The 24,417-nt window shown below is 35.7% G+C and overlaps 1 protein-coding gene across 1 annotated transcript in view; it reads left to right on the forward strand.

Moving 5' to 3' along the window:
- LACE1 (lactation elevated 1) overlaps window positions 1-24,417 on the forward strand; it is a 94,147-nt gene that overhangs the window by 37,871 nt on the left and 31,859 nt on the right. Inside the window, exons 4-8 of the mRNA XM_009326420.1 lie at window positions 6,423-6,474; window positions 7,141-7,242; window positions 8,647-8,777; window positions 14,177-14,276; window positions 16,522-16,580. Coding sequence (XP_009324695.1) covers window positions 6,423-6,474; window positions 7,141-7,242; window positions 8,647-8,777; window positions 14,177-14,276; window positions 16,522-16,580 — 444 coding nt within the window. The remainder of the gene's footprint in view (window positions 1-6,422; window positions 6,475-7,140; window positions 7,243-8,646; window positions 8,778-14,176; window positions 14,277-16,521; window positions 16,581-24,417) is intronic.

Here is a 24,417-nt window from a genome sequence, read left to right on the forward strand (position 1 = left end):
ATCATGGTGTCCTCCATCATGCATGGCTTGTATGCCAGCGGCTTTTGTGATGGCTGTAGAGAGCTCACTTAGAGATTTAATGGGGATTATGGAGGGTTCACCTCACTCCATGGTGTCTGTTCTCCAGCCCAATAAGCTACTCGGCTGGTGATAGAATGGGCTGTATTTGTCAGGTCGGGTTCTAAGTTTAAGAAAACTCCCAGAACCCACTAGCCATGTGCTTCATCCTCACTCAACATTATTCGGTCACCTCCACTTAGGCATACTCGCCACAAGTATTCAGTTTCAGTTTCACCTGGTTTTCTGCTATATCTCTCTTGCAAACGGATTGCAGGGAATGGTTTGAATAGTATGTCATGGATGGCCACCCCGAGGTCCCACAGTTCTTTCTGTTTTAACAACAGGTCTGACTTCATATTCAGAAGGATTTGTAGGGAACAAAGGATCGTCGTCTTCTGCCTTGCTGTCATCGGGATCACCCCAGATATCTCCATCCCAGTCTTCATGGGATACTATTAGTTTCCTAATCCGTATGATGTCAGGGGGGCGGGGAGCCTGTATAAGCATCATGACTTTTTCTCCCAACTTTTGTCTTTTTGCCTTTTCTTCCTGTAACTGTTTCTGCAGTTGTTCAATTTTTAAAGATAGTAACAACTCAGTTGCTTTCCTACCTTCTATTTCTTTCTCTAGGTCCTGCTCCTTCCTATTTCTATTCTCCCTTTCTTGATATGCGACTTCTAAACAGGTACCTAGCATCTTGCAGATAACTCCTTTCCCTTTTCCATCCTTTGTGCAGCCCAGAGTTACTTTTAGGTGCTTTTCAATGGCTTCCCAATTATGCCAGTTGTCACGAGCCCATTTTTCTGAGAAGTTGGGACTCGGATTCACTCCATGCCTCCATAAATAATCGGTGATACTACTTGCCATCCTGCTGACCACGCCACGCCAACTATGGAGGAGCACACTGTCATATTCAAGCAGAGCTCCTTTTGAGATGAAATGAAGCCAAATAAAGTATGGTTTAAATTCTAGTGCAGGCCAGGTTTTACTTTAGCAAAGTTGTAATCAACATCCTTAATGAAGGTTTTCCGCAGAATAAGAGTCACAGCTGTGAACAGATAGTTGGTAAAATCATAGCCCTCAAGCACTGTACCAGCTGTAGACAGTGGCATCATATGCTTGTCATATGTCTGCATCTGTTGAGGAGTTTTCTAAGTAAGCAAAATATATGTTTTTCTATGATGGACTTTCAGGGTAGGAGTACGGTTGCAAACTTGGTTCAGTTTTGAAGAGTAGAACAAAGGCTTTTCATGCCAAGAAGAGGTGATGAGTACAGCTCTCTGGAATTGGCCTAGGTTTAATAGGATTTGTGTAGGCTTATGAGTGGAAGTAATTGACGTAACTAGCAGAAGGCGTCTCCAGGAAGTACTAATGATATAGGGCACAGGTAAACCCTGTAGTCCTGAATAGCTCATTGGCATTCTTCTGGTACTTTGTAACTTTGAATATGCTATGAAGTAAAAGATAAACCTTATACTATAGGTGTTAACAATTGTTTTTATGATAAAATGATTGGCATTGGTTTTGCTTAACATTTTGTACTTAATGGGTTTTAACAGATGTAAATGAAACAAATTGATGTATTTTAAATTACTTAAGGACTTTTTGGAAATAAGTCAAACACTTTAATCAGTTACACCTAGTAGTTGTAGATTGACTTTTTGCTTTTTCAGGAGGTTTCTAGCAACTTGACTAACCTACTTTTAGTATGAAATCTCCTGTGTTGAAGAGAATCTACTGGCAGCTTTTTAGAAATAAAAAATAGCGGTGCACGGCATTTCAAGCATGCTCATTTTCCCTGGCTCTGTCATTGAAGAGAATGTGGTTGAGAGGTTGCAGTGAAGAAAAGGGGGGGCAGAGGGGGAGAGAGAGAGAGAGAAGCCTCTCTCTGTCAGCCTCTTCTGTAGTCTGAGATTTCTTATTTTATTGCCTGATTTCTTCTGTGATAGAATTGCAGAAGCCTCTTCTAAAATAACAGTTATTCCAGAAATAGAGACTTCTTGCACTCCCGAACCATTACAACAATGGTCATCTTTGGTTTTAGTTTTGTTCTTAATTTGTTACTTTTTATCTAAATAGTTTTATACACTAAAAATATGCTAAAAGTAGGTTTAGGGAACAGATATTTATATCAGATACAATAGAAGCATTTCAGTGTTTATCCGAGAGACTTGCATTACCTCACAAGACAAAGCTTTCTGAAATCAGTAGTTGGGGGACACATGACACCAGCCATTTCCTTTATGATAATAAAACTATGTATTTTTTTTACGACGTAGGTGTTTTGGGGCATCAGCTTAGAATGAATTTGAGGGGAAAAAACAATTAGTCTTGCTGCAAACCAAGTAGGCTTCTGTTTTTCAAAATCATTACTCAAATTTAAACAATTACTTTGATCTTCAACTTGGTGAAAGCATGGCCTTGTATGTTGAGATATTTTGAGATCCTCTGGATTGAAGTTCAAGGCCGTAAGAGTTTGCGTAGACGTTTTAGATCTCTAGCTTTTCAAAACAATACCAATTGGGACATCTTAAGAGTTGTTGAGTTGCTGTACTAATGACTTGACCTCACTTATAATTGAGCTTATTTCATGTTTTGAAAAGAGGTATGAACAATAGTAAACACCATTCAAGACCTTGAAAATGTCTTCAGCTACAACAGGAACCAAAAAGGAGGTCTGAAAGAGTGGGAGAGAGAGGCAGTTTTGTTAGTGTTTGAAAGAAAATCTGCTGTTTGGAGACTTTGCTCTTGAACTTTGCATATTTTAATTAACCACCTTAGTATTGACATGTATTTTCACCTAAAAGTTTCTCAAATCAGTGTGTAAATATTTCCAGGAAATTAGTTGCTTGCTTCTGGTGTCTGAGGCAGGGAGTAGGAGAGAAGGTGGGAAGACGTTGCACATAATTAAAGATATTTAAGAAAGAATAGGAAGTTGTCAGAATGAAGGAGATGTTTTGACCAATATAATTCCTTAGATAGGTAGGATATTGATTGATTAAAGTGAAGTGTAAACAAAAAAGAAAAATCTGACGTGATAGAATCAAAGCAAGGCATGCGGTTTTGAAACAGAAATGTGTAAAACATTTTGATAGTAGAGGAGAGAATTCTGTAAATCTGGGGACACTAATGTGGGTGTCTTCTCATGGAATTGTAAATATTTTAGCATATGAATGATTTTCAAAGAAAAGTCTTTAAGTCAACTGATCTATAAAAGGAAAAAAGGTTCCTGTTGTAGCATGTCTGGATGATAATGAAACTTGGTGAAGCACTTAAGTTATGCTTTCTTAAGTTATTGCTAAGAATGTTATGGGAATTAAGAAACTTGGAGGACTTCAGGGATTTGACACATTTGTGGTGATGCCCTCAATTGAAAGGATTTGGTGAGCATTCAAAATATATGTTTAAAGATTCCTAAATTCTCCTTTTCAAACTCAAATTTTGTGTCCCTTAATATCTTTCGTTTTGTACATTTTAAATATTAGCTTTGACATCCTTAGATCTTATCATTGTTGCAAACACAAATTTGTTGTCAACCAATTGAACATCATTATACCGAGACCCCAAATACACCCCAGGATAATATGGAAGCTAGGGGCAAGGAGAAGCTCATTCATTTAGTTTGTCTTCCTACATCTCCCACTTTTCTTCCTTCCCTCCCTGAAATAAACAAGACCACCCTTACTTTAGGGTAACTGGAGGATCTTCTGCGTTAGATCTCTTCCTTCCTTGTTCTTTTGGAGTGTGTGTTTCAATAGAACCAAGATCAGTCTTCTGCTGTCTTTCCTGACTGCTTGCTGTGCTCTACATTGAGCCAACAGCATTGATTGGATTTTATGAGAAATCCTAGTGGAAGTTGCTCTTTTTCTTACACAACTTCCAGGCTTCAGAAGATACTTGAGAATAATTTAAAATAATTTAAAAAAAAATCCATTTTATGATAATGCAGAATAGCTTCAAACCTGTAGGATGTCTGAGTTTCAGTATTAAAAGTCTACTGATTGAGTTTACTTTTTTTGATAAAATGTATATTAAAAAAAAGCCCCCCAAAAATAAAAATAAATTCTTAGTGTTATACAATACCTGACAGGATTGAGGAAGTGAGTATTCTGAAAGTGGCAATAGTGTAAGTTCTGGCAGAAATATACAAAAGACAATTTTGCTTGGAAGTAAAATATTTCCTACAAATTTCTTCAGTTGCTCAAAGAGGATAAGAGTTTTTCTGGTGTTTGATTTGCTTTTAGAGATGATCAGCTTCAGCAAATGTGTTCGGATCTGCCACGATATCCATCCTTCTTTTTTTTCAAAGCAATTAGATATCACTGAAAAATTGCTGTCTTCACAAAGAACTAATTCCACTTTTTAAATGGACAAGAAGTTGATTTAGACTTTTATGGAGCCCAAGCCATTATATTTGTTTCCTTTAGCCAAAACCCCCCTTTTCTGCAACATGTTTTCTAGAAATGGTAAGTATTGGAGTGAGAATAAAATATGCCTAAAAAGATGAACTTCAAGATGATTAAATGTAATTAATAAACAGTTTACAATGAAAAAAATAGTATAAAAATGTAGGCATTACTACTTGTTCTGGTTATATAACCTTTACAAAGACAGGTAAAACAGTACTCTAAACATTGATTTGTTTTTCTAGCTTTGTGTCATTCCTTGTGAAACTGCAAATCACATAAATACAGCCTTTTTATGTAATAAATTTAATGTGATAGTCTTTTGTCTTGTTAAAATCACTGTTGTTAATCTCAAATTAAAAATAAAGAAATTCCTATGAATGTCTCTCTCATTCCGATTTTTCTCCATTTCTCCTTTCTTCACTGTGTAACTTTGGGCATAAGTAGTTTTAATGAGTGCAAGCTCTTAAAAAGTACACACTGAAAAATGTTCGTCAATTAAATTGTCTTGCAATGCTTTCAAAGCACTACAAATAGTTGCAGCCTTGTCTATTAATGGAATGGTTTCAGAACATCTGAAACCCTGTTCAGCCACAGATTGATGATACAAATTTTTGATTATCCTATTAATATAGCTCTAAATTAAATCTGTAAGTGGGTCTTATATAAGAGCTATGCTTGCATATTTTCTGAATAAACTGGTACTATAGACCTGAGACATTATCTATCTGCCTTTTGGTCATATATTTTCTTTCATATTTAATTAGTGTTTTGCTGCTGACTCCCCCATTTCTTTAACATGGCACTGTATTTTGAAAAGTGCTTTAGATTCAAGTTGTTTAGCAATTACCCAGCTCCAAATGAGACCACAGGGTTGCAATTTTAATTTTCCTCTGTTTTGGCTCAGCTCATAGAACTCTGAAAGTGGAGCACTTTAAAATAACCAAATACTCTTCTGCAGTGTTATTGTGGATATCAGTTCAGTTTCATGGATTTGATGAGAATTTTGTTAAGATTTCCACTTTTTTAGAAACTGCTTCTTTTAAAAATTATACTTGGAAGTGGCTATGCACAATACTGGGGAGAGGAGGGGGAACTGTTTCAAATTGAAAGTCTTGATGTTATTGCAAGTTTTCCCATAAAAATATATATTTGAGTAAAATAGAATAAACCACCAGGTGTCATAACATGTGTCCTGAGTAATATTAAGAGATTAAAAATTCTTAAGCAGCATTCATTCAAGATAAACGTAACTCACTTGAGAAAATGATTAATAAGAGGCATACTTTGAAAATAACCTTTTATATATATATACACACACATATATACACACACACACACGTATATAGGTACATATTTTTACTGGAACTCCATTGATTTTAATCATGTTTAAACCAGAGATGATTCTGCATTTAAGATTCAAAGTGGAGAGAAAGGGGACCTACAATGCTCACTGGCTTTGCAGTTCTGATTTTCTAAATCCTAATGGTTTTTATCTTAAGCAGAGCTGCTTTAATAGGTATATAGTGCATATATCTGTGAATACTACAATACTGCTTAATTTTATATCCTTTTTCCTAGGACTGTTCAAATGGCTTAATGAGGAAAAGGATTTGTTTTGATGATGATGATGGATTGGGAAACATTAAATCATTTTATATAAGTTCTGGTAAAACGGCATGTGTGCTAGGACTGCAGATGGGGATATTTTCACAATGATCTAAAAAAAACCCAAACCTCAAACCCTCCATGTGTTTGGCCTCCTTTATAGAATTTGCACAAATAGAACGTTAAGATTGCTTACCCATTCTGAGCTAATGATTTATGCAAGGTTACACTTTGCTAGCTAGTCTACTTTGGTGGTTAAGCGTAGCTACTTTCTTACTTTACCACAGCGATGTGCTTGCTTTTGTTTTACCCCATATTCGTATTTATTCTTTTTCTCTTGATTTGCAGGTCTTTGCAAAAAACAAACCTCCAAAAGGTCTTTATGTCTATGGAGATGTTGGTAAGTTTCAGTTGCATCAATTTCAATGGAATTTTCTCTAAATGCATGTTTATTCAAATTCTGAAGTGTCTAAAAGCTTTATGTTTATGTAGCATTATTGCTTTAATGAATTTTCCAGGATTAGTTTTCTTCCACATTATGATGTTACTTAATACAATTACACTCTGAATTCTGGAAGCTGTTGGACTGGGCTACATTACCATGTGTAGTTTTTTTTCCAGCATTACCCACTCACTAATATTTAAGAATACAATTTCAGAATTTGGGAAGTAATTGAGGGCGCCATGGAGGGAATTTATATATTCTAATTGCAACAATGCAGCATGAAAGCATACTTGCTTTTCAAAAGGAAATACTAAGGATGTCTTCTGGATGCATATGGAGCCATTTGTGCAACCTTTGGGCCATCTCTGTATGGATCAAAATTTTAAAATTTGATAAAAATTTTAAAATAAAAATGCAGTTGTTCCAAGTTTTTGAACAGAAAATATAACTGTTCTTCACAAACAGTCTGGTCTTGTACTTATTCTGTGGAAGAGTATAGTTTCATTAGTTCAAAGCTAATGAACAGTCATTATTGTAATCAGTACATACTGTTCTTAAATTAACTACCTGTTGGGTGTTTTTTTTTCTTTTGGTTTTTTTTTTTTTTTTTTTTACTTGAAGGTACAGGAAAGACAATGGTGATGGACATGTTCTATTCTCACTTAGAAGTAGAAAGGAAAAAGAGAGTCCATTTTCATGGCTTCATGCTAGATGTACACCAGAGTAAGTGCAGACACAGGTATTTACAAGAATTTTATGAAATACGATATCTACAAAAAAGAAAAAAAAAAAAAAAAAAGGAGAGAAGTTGAAGGATTTTAGCATTGTCTGTCATACCAGAGTAGATATTAATTGCATATTATTTCTCAAGTATCTTTTCTCAAAGGTTCTGTATACCTGATGGTATAGAAAACTTGGGTGTATGTTTAGGATTAAATCCTTAACTAAACTGCTTACCAGTTTAGTTACCAGTTTAGTAACTAAACTGGTTCTCCTGTTACCAGTTAGCTTACATGCAATCTGAAGAAGGCAGTTGCTAAAACTGAAACAGTAAAGGTTAAATTCAATCTGCATTTTGAGTAAGCAATAACTAAATCGGGTATAAACACCAAGGAGAATGAGAACTGTTCTGGCTGGCAAACTTAGTAATATTATCAGTAATTTAGAGGAAAAAATAATAGAAGGAAGTTCATCCTAAGTTTCAGAAAATTTTCTGGCAGTGTGAATAAGGCATTTCGTTTTGACGGAAATACTGTTTTAGGTATTTTAAAATTTGCTTGTTTCTAAATTATATAACCTTAAAATACTGTGAAATTGTTAAATAATGCTGTAATTTACAAGTATTGTGACAGATGCTTCCCATTTTTCTTGGGAAGCTTTCATCAGTGTAAACAACTTCTGCCACTCTTAGTGCCCTCTATCATCGTTAGGTCACTGTTGAGATTTTCTGTTTCCATTTCTTGTCATTTTTGCTTAACCTTAACAAAGGTAACTTCTACTGCAGGATCTTTGTTTTCTGAATGTTTGTTGTTTGTAGTCAGATGGAATACAATCTGTGAGACAGTAAAGTATGGATGTAATAATCTTACTTTGTACCAGTATCATCATGTTTACATTTTAAAATATAACTGTGTTGCTATGTCCGAGTTCTTTTAACTAAATGCGTTCTAAGTATACCTTCAGAGCATGCAAGGCACAGAGCTGTGCCATTGATTTGTAAACACCATAAGGGTTTTTCATACTCAGAGAGAAGGTTAAGACAGAAAATGCCAAATTATAAAGCGAAACTGAAACTAAGGTCCTGAATTGGAGCAAGGTTCTATGAAGATAAAACTAATTTGTATCAGTTTTTAAAAGATAAAGTATAGGTGCATAGCATTCGAGGGTTCTTTGATTTTTGTTTTACATATTTCTAAACAAGAAAATATGAATCACAGAATCTGTGAGCTTTTAATAGTTGCCTGGACGTGGTTGAAAACTGTTTTGCCCTCTTGAAATTGGACTAGATTTGAAGCTTTCTTATTTTTACTGGACTGGGTTACTTTTTATTTGGTAGCTAGATAATTTTGTTCTCCCTATCTTAGAAAAAGAAATAAATATTTGTTCTTTTCTGTTTTATCAACTCAGGAATACACCGCCTTAAGCAGAGCTTGCCAAAAAGAAAGGCAGGATTTATGGCCAAATCATATGATCCAATTGCACCAGTAGCAGAGGAAATAAGTGAAGAGGCTGCTCTCTTATGTTTTGATGAATTTCAGGTAAGAAGTCAGAGATTACTCCTTCGCTTCAGGGGAAACTTCTAATTACTTAAATTACTTCTAATCTTAAAATACGACACTTGTACTGCTAATATAGTATTTGAATCACTGGCCAGTAGTGAACTGTAGAAGTTGAAGAGTAGGAGTCATTTCACAGTTTTGAAGATCGTGGGAGTTTTTTTCCAGGAGATAAGATGCAAGTTGGTGGAGTAAGTCCCATTATAGTGCTTTTATTTACCAATCTAGTTACTGGTCGTACAAGGGGGTATTAGAGGCTCATGAGTACTTCAGGGCAGGCACCACCATCCTGTACTGAATCTGTACAGTGTCCAGGAGAGTAGTTGCCTGATACTTGCTTGGCATGCCTGGTCTTTGCTGTAGTTCATATAATGCAACAAAATTGTCTCGGTGTGATTAAGGACATGGAAATAACATGTCAAATTCAACCTAGATTTTTTCCTAGAGTTACTGGAGCCTTTGGCGTGGCAGTGCCAGGTTATAGCAACGTAACTAACATTTTAGAAACTTTTACTGAATTAAATGTGAAAATTAAAAACAAACTCATAAAATGATCTTTACCCAAGCTATCTTGGTTGTTTCATTTGTTTTACACAGCTTGTGAATTTTGTTTTAAGGGTATGTCACAAATTTAAGCATAGAATTGCTGTATAAAAATTTTTAGGAGAGGCTAGAGGTATTTGGCAGCTCTAACCAGCTGAGTTTTTTTTTAATTCAGAGAGAAAATGGAGAGCAAGATAAGAACAGATCTGTGTTAGTTCTCAAATCACCAATAGTAAAAGAATCATCTATTAACTGCAAATTGTGTTATGCTCTTAAATCAATACATTACTGAAATGGATAGAGCAATTTATATCTCCTAGCTATTATTTTACAAGCCTGCGCACTCGAGAAAATAACCGGTTTATGATCAGCTCCCATGAAGGGGATTTTTGTAGCTGTAAAGTAGTAGGTGTTCTTGTTTTAAGTTACTCTTGCATTTTTTGACAAGGGGTAGTCCTTTGATCTATGGTTTCAAGAGTGTGGGGTCATTGCAATTGCTGCTGTTTGATCATTTGAATTGTGCTTTATCTAGTGAATATGAATGCTGGGCTTCCAAAACTTGCAGTATAAAATCTAAATACAGAGATGGTTGTTTTTACACTATGAAGAAATGGGAAGGTTTGGAGAGGGCAGGGAGGAGTGTTAACTGTCATGACATCAAATACTCAAATGGTAGAAAGAGGCATCTTTACTGTACCATGTATTAGTGTAAATACCTGCTTTTCTGTATAAATGCCCACTGCTTTCATATCCTGGTGTTGCTGTGTTTCCAGACTGTCATGTTTCCACATTTTAAGGGGAGAGACTCTGGCATTTTTTGTTTCCAAATTGATTGCCTGCTCCCCCTGCTGACTTGCTTGAGGTACATCAATCACTTCAGTTGTAAAAATCACCTGTTTTTGTTGGTGAGTCACAGTTGGGAAAGTAATACAAGAACTATACTTTAAAATGTGTATCTAAGACTTTGCATTCTTACATGAATTTTAAAAATGTACTTGTTCTGGGTGTAATAATGTTCTAAATTCACGGACTTCTGAACAGCTGGATTTCTTGACTGATTTTCTGTAGCATTGAACGCTACACAGACTTTGCCTACTGAAGAGGAGTCCCAGCTTTCTGAAATTTTGCAGAATGCGCTGAATTTGGGATAAGAAACCTTCTGCTTAAATAGTCATAAAGCAGTGCAGTGACTGGAAGAGCAGCTCACATGGTGACACAATTAACATTGGTAATAAGGAGCCATATCTAATTCAGGATGTTTGCAGCTCATTCTCCCAGTGGAGATAATGGCTAGATTTCACTGCAGTCTGATTCACTCATATTTAAAGAATTTCTGGATTAAAATGAAACTGGAAAGAGCTGGAGACTCAGAACATATACTGCTCTGACTTGCAGGCAGAACTGCTGTCTGTTTTGATAGATGAAAGGTCAAGTTGGGTCTATACTACTTTAGCAAAATACTTGTGTGTGGAGGAAACATCAGAAAACTGTTGAGATTTGCTTGAAACACTTCAGGTTGCTTTCAAATGCCTGTTGGAAAAAAAAGGAGAATAAACTGAATTTATTTATTTATTTATTTCTCTTACGATCAGACACACAGATGAGTGATATTGTAACAGGGACAGCAAAAAGTATTGTTAATGTTCATATTTCAGAGGAAACCAAATGCAGAATTTTAAAAGACAAAAGCATTGCTGAGGTTGCACATTCCTCTTTGGCAGTGAGCTAAAGCAAAACAGAAGTACTCTGAAGTGAATCTTCTTGCAAAGCCTAGAGAACTGTCAAACAAGTGGAGAGTTGACTGATGTAGAAAAATATTTCAGTACTTTCAAAAGTAGTTTTGTGTGTTCCAAAATATTGTCATATTAAAAAAAAATAATTACTATGTCTTAAATGTTTCTTTTTGCAAATACTGTGTGATAGCTAGGACCTTAGTGATGGTACTAGGCTTCTGAGTTTGTCCATTCTGAAGCAGGTTTTTGGTCAGCATTTGCCTGAGCCACAGGTTCTTGCGTTAGTAAAGCATTGCTACTTCTTACTGATCTTTGTCACACAGTTTACTGTAAATATTAAAGTGTTCGGTTTTTTTTTTTTAAATCACAAAAGACTTAAGCCATTCTAAAAATGTGTCCTCATGAAAACCCTAGAATTAAGCCATTTGTAATTATAATTTTGATGTTTCAGAACACAGAGGTTGGCCAATAAAAATACACTAGTTATTGTTTAGCGATCAAATAACTATACACAGGTAAATAGAAGGTCTAATTTTGGCGTGTGACTGTAACCTATGTTTGTTAGTGCTGATAATGAAAACAGAATCCCTACTTCTTGGTAAGCTGGCTGATCGTACAGTGTTAGTCTGTATATATACCATTGGTACCACTTGGACATAAAACAAACTACAATTTAGGGAGTTTTTACTAACCTGCATGCTATTAAAAGCTTCTAATAAAAATTAGGCTCTTATTTTTGTGCTAATACTAATTACTGATAATACATGCTTATGTTTGTCATTCATTATGTGGAACTGTACCAATCAGTGGATGACTGAGTCTCAGGCACTTAACATGTAAATTAACTATTAGTCTAGTGTTTTTTCTTTTTCTTCTTTTTTCTTTTTTTACGTGAGTCATAATTGAAAGCAGCACTAGGTCATAAAAATCTTTTCTCTTAAATGCTAATGAAATTTCTCCATTCTCTCCATTATCAGGCTCTCCTTATTGGTAATTTGTAGCCTTTGCTTTTGTTCCGTGTTGCAATGAATGCTGGATACAGTAAAAAACGTGAGAAATGACAATGCTTTAGTTACTGTCTTCTACCTGCTTTACCTTGTAGAAATTTTCTGTCTTTCCCAAGCTGTATTAGATAAAAAGAGCTCATATTTGCATCCCAGTTCTCAAAATGGCTCTTGCTTTCTGACAGAACTTTCTAGAGTTATTTTTTTTATAATGAGTTGAAAACATCAGAATTCCGCATCAAATAACAGTTCTCATTAATAAGAGAATGTTATTAATTGTTTTCTGTTATGTGAGCATTAATATTCTTTCCCTCCCTGTTTTCTAAAGGTAGCATGCCTTATAGTATTTTTAAACAAAGAAGTTTGTAACAAAATGATTTATATAATACATTTTTAAAACTTGGCTATCAGGTTTGCTTTGTGATACAAGAAATTCGGTTACCCCTAAAATGCACATATATACTGATTCCTTGTGTGTCTTGGTTTTTAGGAACAGGGAAAGTTCCTAAATTTTAGTATTTAGAAGAAATAAACTATCGATAGGTGGGTACGTAAGCAGATATATTAGACATATAGTACAATAGTGAATTACTACATGCTTTTTGGAATATCGGATCTTAGTGATTGGGGATGTGCAAATCTGAGGGGTGTGTTACTGATTGTGTAAAAGTTTGCTTTTGAAAAAGGAAAAAAATTTCCACATTAATGCATTCCGTAGAACTAATTGGAAGAAATCTTTGGAAGAAGGAAACTGGTGTTTACATATGATTCCTTATGAATATTACTGCTTCCAAACTAGCTGTCAGAAATGTAACCTAAGTCTTTTACTGTCTCTAGTTCAGAATGAAATTTTTTTGCTTCCCAGAAAGGTAATTTAGAAATGGGGGGGTGATGGGGGGTGGGATTGTGGTGGAGTAGGGAAAAAAATTATACTGGTTAAAGTCTTCTGTAGATGTATTACTATCACAACATACACATCTAAACTGGTGAAAGCATAGCAATCTGCCAAGCTGTTGTGTAGTGAGTGTGCATAACTCTCAGCATGCCACCACTTCTTTATTTCCTCAGAACTGGGGTCTGTTTTGGTAAGTCAAAGTGCAACAAGTGTCTATATAATAATCAAAGGGAATGCAGGAGAAACAACTGTAACAATAATAAAGATGGTTTACTTATTAGGATTGCTGATCTCACCTGGTGAACTCCTGTAAAATATAAATTGCTGTTGTAACAATGGGCTTTTTTCAGAAAAATTTGTTACCTTTTTTTCATTTGTACAGAATGTTTTCCATTTCTTTTTATTTCTTGGTACTGTAAAGCAAGTTCGTTAAGCTAAACTTAGATATTTATTTTACTTTATGGCTTATTTTTTAGTCTTGTGTTTTTTTCCCCCCAGTATCACTTGTCCCACCCATTTTTGTTTTTTATTCGTGTTTTGTGCCTGAAGGTTAGAAGAGGCTGACTGTGCTGGAAGTGACTGCTGTGCCTTTTGATTATTCATGGACAGTAATAGAAGGCACTTAAAAAGAACAATGAAATTGCTTATTTTTGTGATGGGCCATCTGTTGAATTGTTTTTTGCAACAATCACACAATAGTATCTATGTCATATCATTCTATTTTCAACAGCAGCTGATTATGTATAGTTGGCTACTTGTCTTTATTTCTGAAGTCCAATGACCATTTAAATTCACCTCTGCAAACCTTTGCCTCAAAGGTAATAGAAATGTAAAACAGCCGGCATGTATTTTCTTTCTGTCTTCTGTTTTTTTCATGTTGTTTCTCATTAATTAGGCCTCTTAAATGTTTAGGTCTGTTTTCTGTGTCTTCCACCTGTAGTTTTATAATAGAAGTTAACATGGAATCATTTAGCAATTGGTAAAGAAATGGTGGAGTTCCGCAATAAAGAGTGGGCAAGTTTTGACAGACAGTGGTACATTCACTGCTTATTAATTATCCCTTTTATTTTTTTCTCACCAAGCAATAATTAGAATCTTTCTCCATGGCTTTCACTAACAAGCATTTTTCCTAGCTACAAAGCCACTTGCAGATCTATTGCAGCAGAAGCTGAAAGCAAGATAAAACAAATGTGTTGTCTTCTACAGGTCACTGACATTGCTGATGCCATGATTCTGAAGCAGCTTTTTGAAAATCTGTTCCAAAACGGGGTTGTCGTTGTGGCAACATCTAACAGGCCGCCAGAAGGTAAAAACAAACATGCTACTAGTATTATCCAAGTACAATGAATCTCAGTATCCTACAAAACAATCGTATTAAAATCATGTAGTATTTAATACTAATAAACTCTCCTAGTCTTCAAGAATCTGAGATACTCCAATTTGTCCCCTGTGTTTTTGCGTTCTTAAGGAAGAAAGGTTTTCCACTAAGTCTTGCTCCTCTCTTCTCTCAAACTCAAGGTGTTCCTCCCCCCACCTCTCCCCAAATCCTTCTGTGTTTTCTGATCTTCTCTACTCTGTCCAAACCAGTGGGAGGGTATTTGGGTACAGGGGAGTTGGGGAGGGGTGAAATATTGCCTGTGTTTTGGATGTATTCCAGGGTAGGAGAAGATCATATACTGCAGAAGAGAGGGGAAATGAGAGTACATTCCTTCCTGATTTCTAACTCAGAAACTTGCAGACTTGATCCACGAGCTCAAAGGAGAACCCCTTATCAAGATGCCATTCTCACAGCCTGGTTTGAGGTCACTCATTGGGAATTACTTAGGTGGAGAGTTGTTTCCATTTCTAACAATATTTTTAGATAGAGAGTGACTAGCTTAGGTAGATCCTTCTACAAAGTCCCCGAATCTGTATGGGTTTTAACCAAGCAGTAATTGTAATTTTTTGTAGAGGAGAAAAGTGTTATAGTGTAGCATTAGCAGTTAGCATAATGCATAATTTCTATGCAACTTTTATGACACTTTAGATTGATTAATTTCAAATGTTTGCAAAAAATACTGAAGAGTTACAGTATTAACTGTAACTACCGGTTAATTTTTCTACCCAAATTAATTGAGTAAAAGAGAATCACTAAAGATTTACAATGCACTTTATCTTAAAAACAAAAAAAAGAGAAGAAAACATTCACATGTTTTTACTAGAGGGGGAAATAATTTCCCATTGGTTCATGGCTCATGTGAGTTCAAAACTCACAGCCTTATTAACTAGAAGAACTAGCAGAAGTAGCTGTTACGTGTTCACTAATTTTTGCAAGTAAATGTGCAATTGGTTGCTGTTTTAACAAATGTATAGCTATCGTGATTTGCAGATTTATGAATGAGAATGATACATGGCTTCATGCAACTTTGTTAGTAATTAGGTGCAGAATAACCTTCACTGATAATTTTCCTAAATGTTTCTGTGTACCTATCCAATTTTGTGAAAACCATTTTGTAGGTGTCCTGTTGGTTTCTCATGCGTACTGTATCTCCTGTCCATCATGAGGTGTTGGTAGAGCATAAAAGCTTTAGCCTAGTTGTAGCCTTCAGGCGTTATGGGGAATATAGGTGGTATTAATAACCTGGCATGGTCTTCATGGGGAATTTTGGTGACATCTCCGCCAGGTGTCTGTATTCTCTTATTTATTCCTCCTGTCGGTCATAGGTGCTGTACTGCCTTTTTATAAGGTTTCCTAATATTAATGAAAAAGAGCAGCCCATCATACAGTTTAAGTGATAACATTTTCAATGAACATGTTGGGCAGTTGGATGTTTCCAGAGAAGAGAACTGTATGCTGTATAAAATAGAGATAAATAAGATATAAAATGCTGCTTTGCAGTTTGTTTTTATAATCTGTCTTTTCTTTGAGTGCAGATTTGCATTTTATTACATAACATTCTAATTTTTTTTAATTCAGTTGTATTTTTAGCAACTTCATTTAATTTTTTTTTTTTAATTTTTTTTTTTTTCCTTAGGGATGACCCTTTTTCTGTCTTTGGAAAAGGGAGTGTACCTGGTAGAACTGCTAGAAGATAAAGTGTACCATAGTACACTCAATAAGAATGATGCTAACTTTGTAAACTCAAATAGCGTATTTTTAGTTTACATTGGGTTTTTCCCCTCTGCCAAATACTTGGCACTTAGCAGTTGCATAGTTTTGGCCTTATAATCATACCAATGTAAACCCAGCATTACAAATCCTTTTTTATATCCTTACTTTAAAACAGATGCTGGTTTTATTTCGTCTGCTACAATCAGTTATTTGTTGTTAGAGATTTAAGTCATCTTTCACTCCCTGCCTTTTTCAGACTTTCTCAGGAATTGCCTTTCTTCCTTAAGAATGCATTGAATTTTCATACAGCAAAAGAGGAGAAATCAATTTCAGCTCTCCTTTTCTGCCTTTTGTTCTTTCGCTCTCTAGCAACACCGAGTTTTATTTGCCAGGCTAAAAGACAAGCTGACATTGTTATTAAGACTAAGTAGCAAAATGGTACTGATTTCCTTTCTTTCAGATCTCTATAAAAATGGTCTTCAGAGAGCTAATTTTGTACCATTCATTGCTGTGCTGAAGGTAAGGAGAGTCACTTGTTAAATGCTTTTCAATTTTGCCTGCTGTATTAATAAATTAGAGATTTGTACAGGATTGCTTTGATAGTAGTTTCCAGACAAGATGTATATGTGTTAACTGTTTGAGGCAAAAATAATTGAAGGTAAGGCAAAAAGGAACTCTTCCTCTCTAGAATTAACGTGTCTTGAAAGCTGGGCATTTTTAGTATGACAAAAAGCTACCTTTTTGATTAAGGTAGCGGAATTTGTTTGGATGGGACTTTTCTTACTGGTGTATATATGCCGTGTAACATAGTACTCCTCTAACAGTTAAACTGTGTTGTACTTGTGGACATCTTACATTTATTACACTACAAAAACTTGGGTGTTCCTTTGGTATAAGGAAAGTAGTGTTCGGTATGCACCCCTCAATTACCTTGTTTCTGGGGGGTCTTCCTCATGTGTAGGTGGTTTTCTGAATGGGTATTTGTGAGGCTTCCCATAATGTTCAAACAAGCAGCAGTTCTGAAGCAAGCTTCCTGGAGTCTGCGTGTGGTGGTGTGGCAGGCCGTAAACTATAATTGCTTCATTTAAATAAAAAATGGAGCATCCTTTCTCGATGTGAATAATACAATCAGTGCTTATTTTGCTATTAAAAAAGAACATATGCTGAACTCACGCTTTTAAGTCCTGGGCAAGTTGCAGGTATTTTTAATTCACAAGCTATGATTGTATTGTTACGTTATTGAGGGCTAGCATACAGCTCCTGTGTCCTGCTCTGCCTGCACTGATGTGACGTGTAAAATGGAAATAACAGCGCTTCCCTACCTCACAAAAGTATTGCTGGCATAAATACATAAATAATGTTAACTATAGAAATATTTAAGATAAAAGAAAGGTAAGGTAGAGTTTAGAGTAGGTTTGGCTTAGTGAGAAGAAATCTGGAATTGCTGAATAGATACATTGGTTGGATGTTTCTGTTAAGGTGGTCAGCAGTAAAGCGCTTGACAGTGCCTTGGGTTTTCAGTGGGGCATTTTGGAATCATAAGATTGCTTAGTTGCCTAAGCACTTTGAAAATCCCATCTAATGTTGACATTTGAGCAATTACCAGGTTTCAAAGTTAATATGCCATTGACATGAGTGTTGGCACTCCTACATATCTCAGAATGGCTGTGTACAAAGTCAGGGAGGTTACCAGTGAAAGTGGTTCTTACCTGGATCGCTTTAGAAAAGTATGACACATAAAAATAAATGAGCAACCACTTCCATTTCAGATTCTTGAAAAGGGTTTATTCTGTAGCTGACTGCATTGGATGCAGGAGAGGTCCTGATCACAGAGCATTTTCAGGAATAGTAGTAGTGTCATATACATTTGCTTTTTGAAATGCACCATCCGTGGCAAATCTTTCTTTTCTGTATATCTTTCCTTATTGACTCTTAGTTTTCTTCCTTGATAAATGTAAGGCTCTTTCATTTCACTGATCATCAGACTTAAAGAATATCTATAATGTATGCTTATTTGGTATTGGTGTTAATGGATGGAGTAGCTTCTGCCTCAGCTGTTTATAATTCCACGTGTGACTTAAGGAAATGTAAAGATTATACCTTCCAGGGTTTTGCATGGAAATATAAAGGAAAAAATATTGCATTGGATGCTTGCAAATGTTTGATTTACTGTCTTCTCTACCTTTATCTCTCTCCAAGCCATGTGGATCTGTGGTAGTGTCAGTCTCGTCTAACCTGTTCCCTGGTGGTGGCTTTGACAACTCCGATGAACTCCTTCCTGTCTTAGTGTTCTTTGGGCTCAGAGCCTCCTGCAGGGCTTTTGTCTGGGGTTTAGTGGGGGTGAATGGGTGGGTTGGTTTTGTTTGTTTGTTTCAGAAATTAACTTCTATGATGATAAATCTTAAAATAAGGCTTTAGCACTAAAAGTAGTTCAAGTTCAACACAGGAGCTCCGAATCCCTTTAAATATTCTTGGGAAGATGGGATGAATGGAAAGTATTGACAGTACATTCTGTGAAGAGATGCTTCACTTGAAATAGATTTCAGGCTGTTTCTGTTCCTCATAAATGGAACGCATAGTTCCTAGATACCCTGGCAACTGTTATACAAAAAATCTTTCCCTGTCTTCAGATGATCAAAAGAAATGGTTTCTTTCCTGGATCTAGAATTACCCATGTTCATACTTGTTTTTTTATTTTCTTCAGACTATGTAATTCCAGTATCTGTATTTGGGTTTGTATTTCTTACAAAGATAACTGCAAACCAGTTTCTGTGGAATAAGCAAAAAGGTGAAACAGCACTCTAAGGAAGACATAGTTCTCTTGCAAAGTTTGTCTGTGTTGCCCTTCTAGGTGGTAGATTACTGGGGACAAGTGATTGCTGTATGCCTGCAGTGGGAGGTGCAATTGATAAGTTCCACTTTTTAGGGCCACATAAAAGCTCCAGGTCCTACAGCCGGGGGCCAAGTGGAAGCTCCAGGTCTGTGTAGTTGGGCAGGCCAGTAAAACTATCGGCAGCTCTTCCTGCCTTGCGTGTGTCCCCTGCCCAATTCTGAACATATCCCAGTATTCTGATCTTTTGAAACCTTAAATAGTTAGAGATCTAATTTTTCAGCGATTCTTTAATCCTGTAACTTAAAGTGGTAATTTTCATAAACGGGGAAAAACTCTCGATTGATTGGTTTGTTGTTGCAGCTAGAATTCTTTGGGACACAACATTCTTTGTGGAAGGGCTTAGTTTCTGCAACAGATAGGAGTGCTTCTTCAGTCCATGAAATTTTATAAAGATAGAGCTTTACACAGATAAGAAGTATTAGGAAGGAAAATCTTTTAATTCTATAATTGCAATTAGATTCAGTCCCTTCTGATTGAGCTTTTAATGTAGCAGCATCTCTTACCGAGCATTTTAAAGTGCATGGAACTCCTAAGTGATTTTTTTTTTTTTTTAAAAAGACAGTTCTTGAAAAGAAGAACTTTCATTGCTCACAGTTACTTTGTTCAAATGCTTAGAGCAGAAATACTCCAAAAATTGTTAATCTAAACCAATAAGAAATATAAAAATTTTTATAACCATTTTAAAACTGGTTTACAAATAAAGCTTACAAATAAAGCTATGTATCTTTAACAACTTGATGTAAAATCTGAAGTGAGGCTCTTAAAAAAAAAAAAAGAGAAAGCATGCTTTATTTTACTGGTTTGGCAGTAATTTTAGCAACACTTTAATTTTTGCAGGCATTTAATGAAGACATTTACATAACCCTTAACTGTTCTGGAATCCTAATTCTAATTCAGTGACTAGTACAATGCTTAATTCTTCAGACAAACAGGAAGGAAAGCTCCTCAAATAGTTTGTTGTGTATAGTCTATAACTTAAATGAGCAGTTCTTGAGTTTCTAAAGGTTTCCTGGAACCGTAGCGTGAAGTTTTAAAAAGTCAAGCCAAGTCAAAATACAAAATATGTAACTTCTGCAATTTGTCACGTTTTCTTCATGCGGTAGACCTGCACTGCACTACATTCTAACTGAAGGTCAGGAGGTTTTAGGGCCTTTCATAGCCTGAATATACCTTTAAAAGGTACAGTTTTAAAAGAAAATGTTTGGCTTTGGCTACCTGCGTTTTGCTTTAACTAAAGAGAAAGAATCAACCAGAAACCTGTTGTCAGTAGGACGTGAAATTACTGTAAGCTTCCTGTAGTGAACTTTTTTTTTCTTCTGCTATTAGGGACCAAATAATTATTTATTTTAAAACTATTTGATTAAAATGACTCTTAACAGTAAGCATTGTACACGCCTCTCAAATAGAAAGCAATGTATTTTTATATGGTGTATTGTTCACCGTCTCTCTCAAAATTGGTTAATGATTATTTATTGACATTGTTGCCTACTCTGGTTGGTTTTAATTAAAATATACCCTTTCTTTCAAAGCAAGAAATGGAAGAATTTAAAAGTATTTTTACTTTTCAATAACTTGGTTTGAATATGAGAAAAATACTTGTTTAAAACGTTTAGAGCTGTCCCTAAGGAAATTGTGGGAGTTAGTTTTGTACAAAGGCATTTGGTAGATATAAAATGTCTTTGGTGGTGCACTCGGCTTTTGTCCAACCACCTGTGTGAGAAATGCAGGGATTTGCTGATTGATGGATCTGCCTCTTCCCCCCCTCCACCAAAAAAAGGCATCTCCTTGATGAAATTGATTTGTCAGTTTGTTCCAGTCTAATGGTGTGATAGCCCAGCAGCTTTCAGTATGTTGAATAGTTAAAACCTGCTTTTGAGGTCAGTGTCAGCCACTCTGACCCCTGTGAACTGTCACCTGAGTCAGAATTGCAGGGATTAGGCCTTTGATATTGTGATGGCTTCGCCTATCAATTGACTTTTTCATTACTGAAGATGTTGGGCCTTTTGTTTCCCTTCTTAGTATGTAACCAAGCAAACTCCTAAGTAGAAGGAGCATTTGTTCTTGTTCTCTCTCTCTGCAAGTAACAGAAGTACTCATCTTTTGTGAAGTGTACCTAATTAAACATAGAAAAAATTAAAAATAGAAAATATAGCATGATTGTAAGTATTTTTGTGCTGAACATCAGTATAATTTCTGGGTAGTTTTAGTTTGACAAATTTGTAAGACTGTCAACTAACAAAATGTTGTATGTGGAAAGCAAGGTGTCAGATTAGAAGTTACCAGCCCTTTCTGCATTCAGCCTTCTAAGCCTGTATGTGTGTTAAACACAAGGATTATTTGAATTCTGTAGTTCAGAGCACTTAACTGTTACGATATTTTATAATGTACCTATTGCTTTAGTCTGTTCTCTAGATATTAAGCTGTTCAGTTTGTTTACCTTCTACGTCTGTCTTACACACATGCTTGCTCCTAGACAGTTTATTTAGATGCAGATTAAAACTTTATCTAAGGATAAAATAGTTGCTACTGTAGCCCAGGGTGGGGCTCCCTGCCTTCTCACTTCCTTTAATTGTTAGGATTTCCCGAGTTCTTGCTTGGTTTGTTTACTCCTTGGTTAAAATGAGTAAATCAAAGCGTAAAAAAAAAGATATGGAATAGTTGACTCCTGCTGTATCAGGGTAAATTAGTCTAATTACACGTGGCAGTTTTATTTGCTTGTGATGTAATGTGAAATGAGGTCCTGCCTCCCCCCCAAAAGCCCGGGCCAATTAATAAAGCTTTTAAGCTCTTTGTCACAGGCCACCGTGGAGGTCTGCAGAGAAGAACTTTAATCCAATAAACATTTCATTTAGATCATGAAAAGAAAGCATGAGGAGAAGCTCCTACAAGAGAGGGTGTTACCAGCAATTCTAGCCATGAAGAGATGTGAGGAATTTGCCAAATTAACCAAGAGGCCTTCATATTTAACACATAAATGTGTCAAAACTAATAATAGAATAATTTAATTTGAGTTGAACCTTACATTGTTAAAATTCTAAGAAGCCACAACTGTTTTCTTCAAAGACTTTACTGTTGAGTTGGATGGACAGGGCAAGGGGAGGTTGTGAGAAACCCAGATAGCAAATAGCACTGGCCGAAGCTGGTGGAAAGAAAAAAAAAAAAAAAAGGAATAGATAATTAGGTGTAATTAGCGTGTATGAATTGTTGTCTCCCTGCCCTTGGCTTGAATAAATTTCAGAGAAAAAAAAAACCCTAGTGGTGAAAACGCTTTGATGTAAGAAGAGTCATTGTGGTTTGGCAGCATAAAGGCAGTGTTTTATACTTCTTACATAATGGTTGTGGTACAGAAAGAGTGAATGGACCCTGCACCCCCCAGCCTGCTTTACAGCAAGGACTTTTGGATTCCCTTGAAACAAAATGCATCAGAAGTTTTCAGTTGTTGGTAATGAGGTAGTGGACCTCATCAGAGCTAAGCGTAAGCCATCTTTAGCCTTTGTTTAGATCTTAATCGCTTTTTTTTTTTTATTCTGGGAAATCCAGTTTCGTAAATCAATACTACTTTTTTTTTTTTTTCTTTTTTTTTGCCCTGCCTGCCAACAGTTCTGGCAGGAGCAAAGGCTAATACTGGGAAAAGAAATACAAATCAAATGTTAAAAAGAAAAACAACAGCAAAAAAGAAATCTAGACAAATAACTTCATCCAGGCTATAATTCCAATGAAGTACATGTATTAGGGGTGAATTTGACCCTTAGTTTACGAAACATCATGTTATAAATTTGGAGTGAACTCATGGCATTTGTTTTTCACAGAACACCACAGCTTGTTTATTAGGAGATTGAAAGTTACAGTCATTATTGGTTCTTTAGCAAAACTGAATGTTACACAGTGGTGTTTGGGGTTTTTTTGTTGTTTTTTTAATTTTATTTATACTTATTCTGCAGGGAAGATTTTTTTCCAAAGTGATGTGAAATGGGGAGAGCTGTTCAGTGTAATTCTTATTGCGTGGAAGTTTACTCTGCCATTCTTCTGCTCCCTAACTGGAAAAAGGAGAGGCTACTTGTGTCTTACCCAGCACAGCCACATCTGTACCTCCCGAATTCTTTCACTTTTGTCTGAATATCTGAAATACTATTCACAGAACAGTACATTTTAAGAGTCTCTGTCTTTATTCATGCACCATTATTTTACAAGTTAATTGTCTATTTTTCCTCTTCTTAGGGGGTAGCTGATTTGTAGCTAGACATTGAAATAAGTTATTGAAAAGTTGTAAAATAGATCGTATGTTCCTTGTGGTAGCAAGAATAGTGGAGTTTCTTAGTTGTTAAAGTTTCGAAGGCTGTAATGTAAACTTGTGCAACTTCCATGGAATTAATTTTACTTCTAAATTTATCTCTGCTAAACTCTTCAGTTTAAAGTTTAAATGTTCTGTCACAAGTGTAAGAAACAGATTAATTAAAAAAAATTATATGTGGCAGTATTTAACTTCCCAGATCTTTGTGCTCTGGGTCCATTTAAAAATAAATCACAAATACAACGTTTGTCATCCAAAATTAACCTAGGCATGATTAGTTTCACTGATATTGTACAGTATACTTGGATGACATTTTGAAAGTTTTCCTCAGAATTTGTTTGGGTTTGATTTTTTTTGTTGTTGTTGTTGTTACAGTGTTTAGAATCGGAACAAACATGAAGTGTCTAAGGCTATTGTAGCAATTTCCCATATTTCATTATTGCAGGTAATGAAGAATATGGGGGGGAAAGACTGTAAAAAAATTAGTTAACCCCTTAAAGCATTGCACTATTTTGTAGAACAAATAGCCTTTTGTACTTGAAGTTGATTTGATCTGTGAAAGGCAACACCTGAGTATCATGCAAGACTAAGTAATTATGCCTGATTGTAAGGGTTTTTTTCAGGTATAGGTCACAGGAAATTCAGTTAGGGTAGAGTATGTACAAAGCTAAGAAATATGCAGATTTTCTGTTGTAAGAGTGTGTAAAAATTATTTACAGTTAATACTTGCATAAAGGTTGGAAAGGTTGATGAAGTGATATTTAGTTTTGCTTTACTATTCACTGCGTGTCAGAATGTAATTATGACTGATTCATGAAACTGTCTTAGCAATAAACCATCTTTATTAAAATGCTGATCAAGACAAGAGCTGACAGTAATAAATAATAGAACATTTTAGTCTTGTTGCTTTTGAATGATTGCTAATTACCCCAGAGGTCATGTATAGTGCTTGTGACGATTCATTGACATTTTCTTTAAAGTCTACTGTTTCAACAACATCTGAACAGGGAGACAAAAACTGTATGCACACCCAACAACGCTTGGACCAAGTTTTTATCCATCACCAAATACCTGATGATTCCCTTTCTCCTTCACCCGCCCCCTGAGTACATCTTGTTCCCATGGATCGGTGTAGCAGAAAGTTAGGAGTGTTACAAACCTGATTCTCCCTC

The sequence above is a fragment of the Pygoscelis adeliae genome, unplaced genomic scaffold, assembly GCF_000699105.1.
Source record: "Pygoscelis adeliae isolate BGI_AS28 unplaced genomic scaffold, ASM69910v1 Scaffold206, whole genome shotgun sequence".
NCBI classification, from domain to species: domain Eukaryota; kingdom Metazoa; phylum Chordata; class Aves; order Sphenisciformes; family Spheniscidae; genus Pygoscelis; species Pygoscelis adeliae.